Below are 2,592 nucleotides of genomic sequence, written 5' to 3' on the forward strand. Positions count from 1 at the left end.
AAGGTGTCATTACCATACTAACATGATAACTATTATTATAGGTAAACTCAATCAATGGTAAATGATCATTCCAGTTTCCTTTAAAATCCAAAGCACATACTCTCAACATATCTGGTATCGTCTAAATTGTTCTTCTAATTTGACCATCCATCTGAGGATGATAGGCGGTATTCATTTTCAACTTAGTTCCCAAACATTCATGGTCACCATAAATTTTGCTTCAAATTCTGGTACATCTTAGTGCTTCCCGGGTGGATAGAAAACTTGAAATTATGGGCTTCTTATAAAATTTCATTCTTTAGCTCAATCATTTTGGAAATCCATATTTTCAAGGAAAACCTACTCATACCTTTGCTTTCCTTTTAAGTACAAATTTCCCTTTTTAGTTAAACCATTTACTTCTTGATCCACTACCTCATCCGAACACTTTTTAATCCTTTCCATCAGTTAAGGCTGGAAAATAATCTCATATAATTACTTCTTATCATCTCCTGGTATTCGAACTTCAATTTCTAACTTCTTAAATTCCCTTGCTAATTCTTCAGCAATCTTGATGATATTCAATCTTTCTTTTCTACTCAAGACATCTGCCACTATATGAACCTTGCCTGGGTGGTAATTAATAGAACAATCGCAGTTCCTAATCAATTCCGACCAGAATTCATACTTTGAAAACTTAGAATAAAGTTGCTGCTTTTCTAACCCTTCTTAGGGAAATCTCCAAGTGTTCGGCTTGGTCTTCCTTAGTCCTTGAATGGACGAGGATATTATCAATAAATACAATTACAACTTATCTAAGTACTCCTTATACACCATGTTCATTAAATCCCTTTAGGCAACTGGTACATTTTCTAATCCAAATAACATCACTAGAATCTTGTAATGTCCATATCTAGTTCCAAACGCAGTCTTTGGTACAACCTCAAGCTTGATCTTTATCTAATGGTAGCCTAACCTGAAATCAATATTCGAGAATAACACGCTCCTTTAATTAGATCACATAAGTAATCAATTCTAGGTAGGGGTTACTTATTTCTAATTGTCAACTTATTAAGCTTCCGATAGCCAGTACATATTCTCATATTTTTATCCTTCTTTTCCATAAACAACACCGGTGCACCCCATAGAGACACATCTGGTATGATCATTCTTATATCCAATAATTCATGCAGATGCCCACCTAATTTTTTCATTCCCGCTGACCATCCAATATGGAGTCTTTGTCCTTGATAATTCTATCATGATTGGCCACTTCCATAGTCAAGGGCTTGGCTAAGTCTTCTAACCTCAAATCTAATTTATTCACACATTCTTTTGATATAAAGGACTTAAACGCTTCTGAATCAAAAAAAACTTTAATAGGTATGGAATTCAGAGAAAACGTACCTGCAACTACGTCCGAGTCCTAAGCGTTGGATCTCTTGGTCGTTTTGAAGGTTCTGGCCCTGGCTGTGCTGGATGTTGGTCCTTGAGATACAGTACCTTAAGTAGCAGTTCCAAAGCTCCTCGTAATATGTCCAACCTCCCCATAATTATAACAAGTAACTCTTGGATTTTCTGGCTTGCATTCCGACGTATAATGACCCTTATGACCACATTTGAAACATTGAATATCCTTTTTGCACGAACCACTGTGTCTCCTGCCACATGACTTACAATCCACTGTCGGCTTGACTAACTGGGCTGGAGTGGAAGCAACTTAAGTTGCACTAGGCCTAGCCTGGGAGAAACTCTATCTTCTGAATCTTTTATTCCTGTTTCAGACAAACCGTTTCTGAAACTTCTATCTGGATTCTCCTTGATCCGCCATGTTGATAACACCCTCACACTTCCTCTTCTTAACACTATTTTCTTTGATAGTCAACTTCTGATCACTTTCAATTGCTAGAGCGGCCTGAAATACGGAAGGATATGTCTTGAGTTGCAATGCCACAACTCCACTGCGAATCTCAAACTTCAACCCTTGTTGAAACCTCTTTGCCTTCTGGGTCTCTGCACTTACATATTCAGGAACTAATCGGGCCAATTCCGTAAACTTGGCCTGATACTCTAACACACTTCTTTCATCTTGTTTCAATTCTAAAAACTCAACTTCCAACTGATTCTGCAAATAATCAGGAAAATACTTCTCCAAGGACAATTCTGTAAATCTGGTCGAAGAAACATGACCTTCTCTTTCCAACACACGAGTGGATTCCCACCAATAATTTGCCTCACCTTTAAGAAAATAACTCGCACAATCCGTTTTAAGATCATCACTTACTTGAGTGAGGGTAAATGCCTTTTCCATTTTTCCTAAGCCAATTTCTGGCAGCAACAGGGTCTACTTCGCTCTTAAACTCTGGGGACTTAACAGACTGAAAGGACTTAAAACTAATAGTTTGGTTCGGCTCTCTTTGCTGATGTTGCTGCTGCTGAATCTGTTGGATTAACTGCAGTTGTTGTTGTTGCAGTTGGCGCAACAAATCTAGAATTTCGTTTATAATTGGACCCTCATCAAAATTACTACTATATCTTTTAGACTGGGTAACTTTCTTGGGTGGCATTTTCCTGAAATATAGCAGGGAATTTATTCAAAAGCATAACAAGAAT

General features: G+C 37.5%; 1 protein-coding gene across 1 annotated transcript; it reads right to left on the reverse strand.

The window, feature by feature from the left end:
• Nucleotides 1–1,783: 1,783 nt before the first annotated feature.
• Nucleotides 1,784–2,290, reverse strand: LOC141696934 (uncharacterized). Its single transcript, XM_074501097.1, has one exon. It carries the CDS (start codon nt 2,288–2,290, stop codon nt 1,784–1,786), a length of 507 nt encoding a protein of 168 aa, XP_074357198.1.
• Between the last annotated feature and the right edge of the window lie 302 nt (nt 2,291–2,592).

Source organism: Apium graveolens, chromosome 2 (assembly GCF_009905375.1).
Source record: "Apium graveolens cultivar Ventura chromosome 2, ASM990537v1, whole genome shotgun sequence".
Classification (NCBI taxonomy): Eukaryota; Viridiplantae; Streptophyta; class Magnoliopsida; order Apiales; family Apiaceae; genus Apium; species Apium graveolens.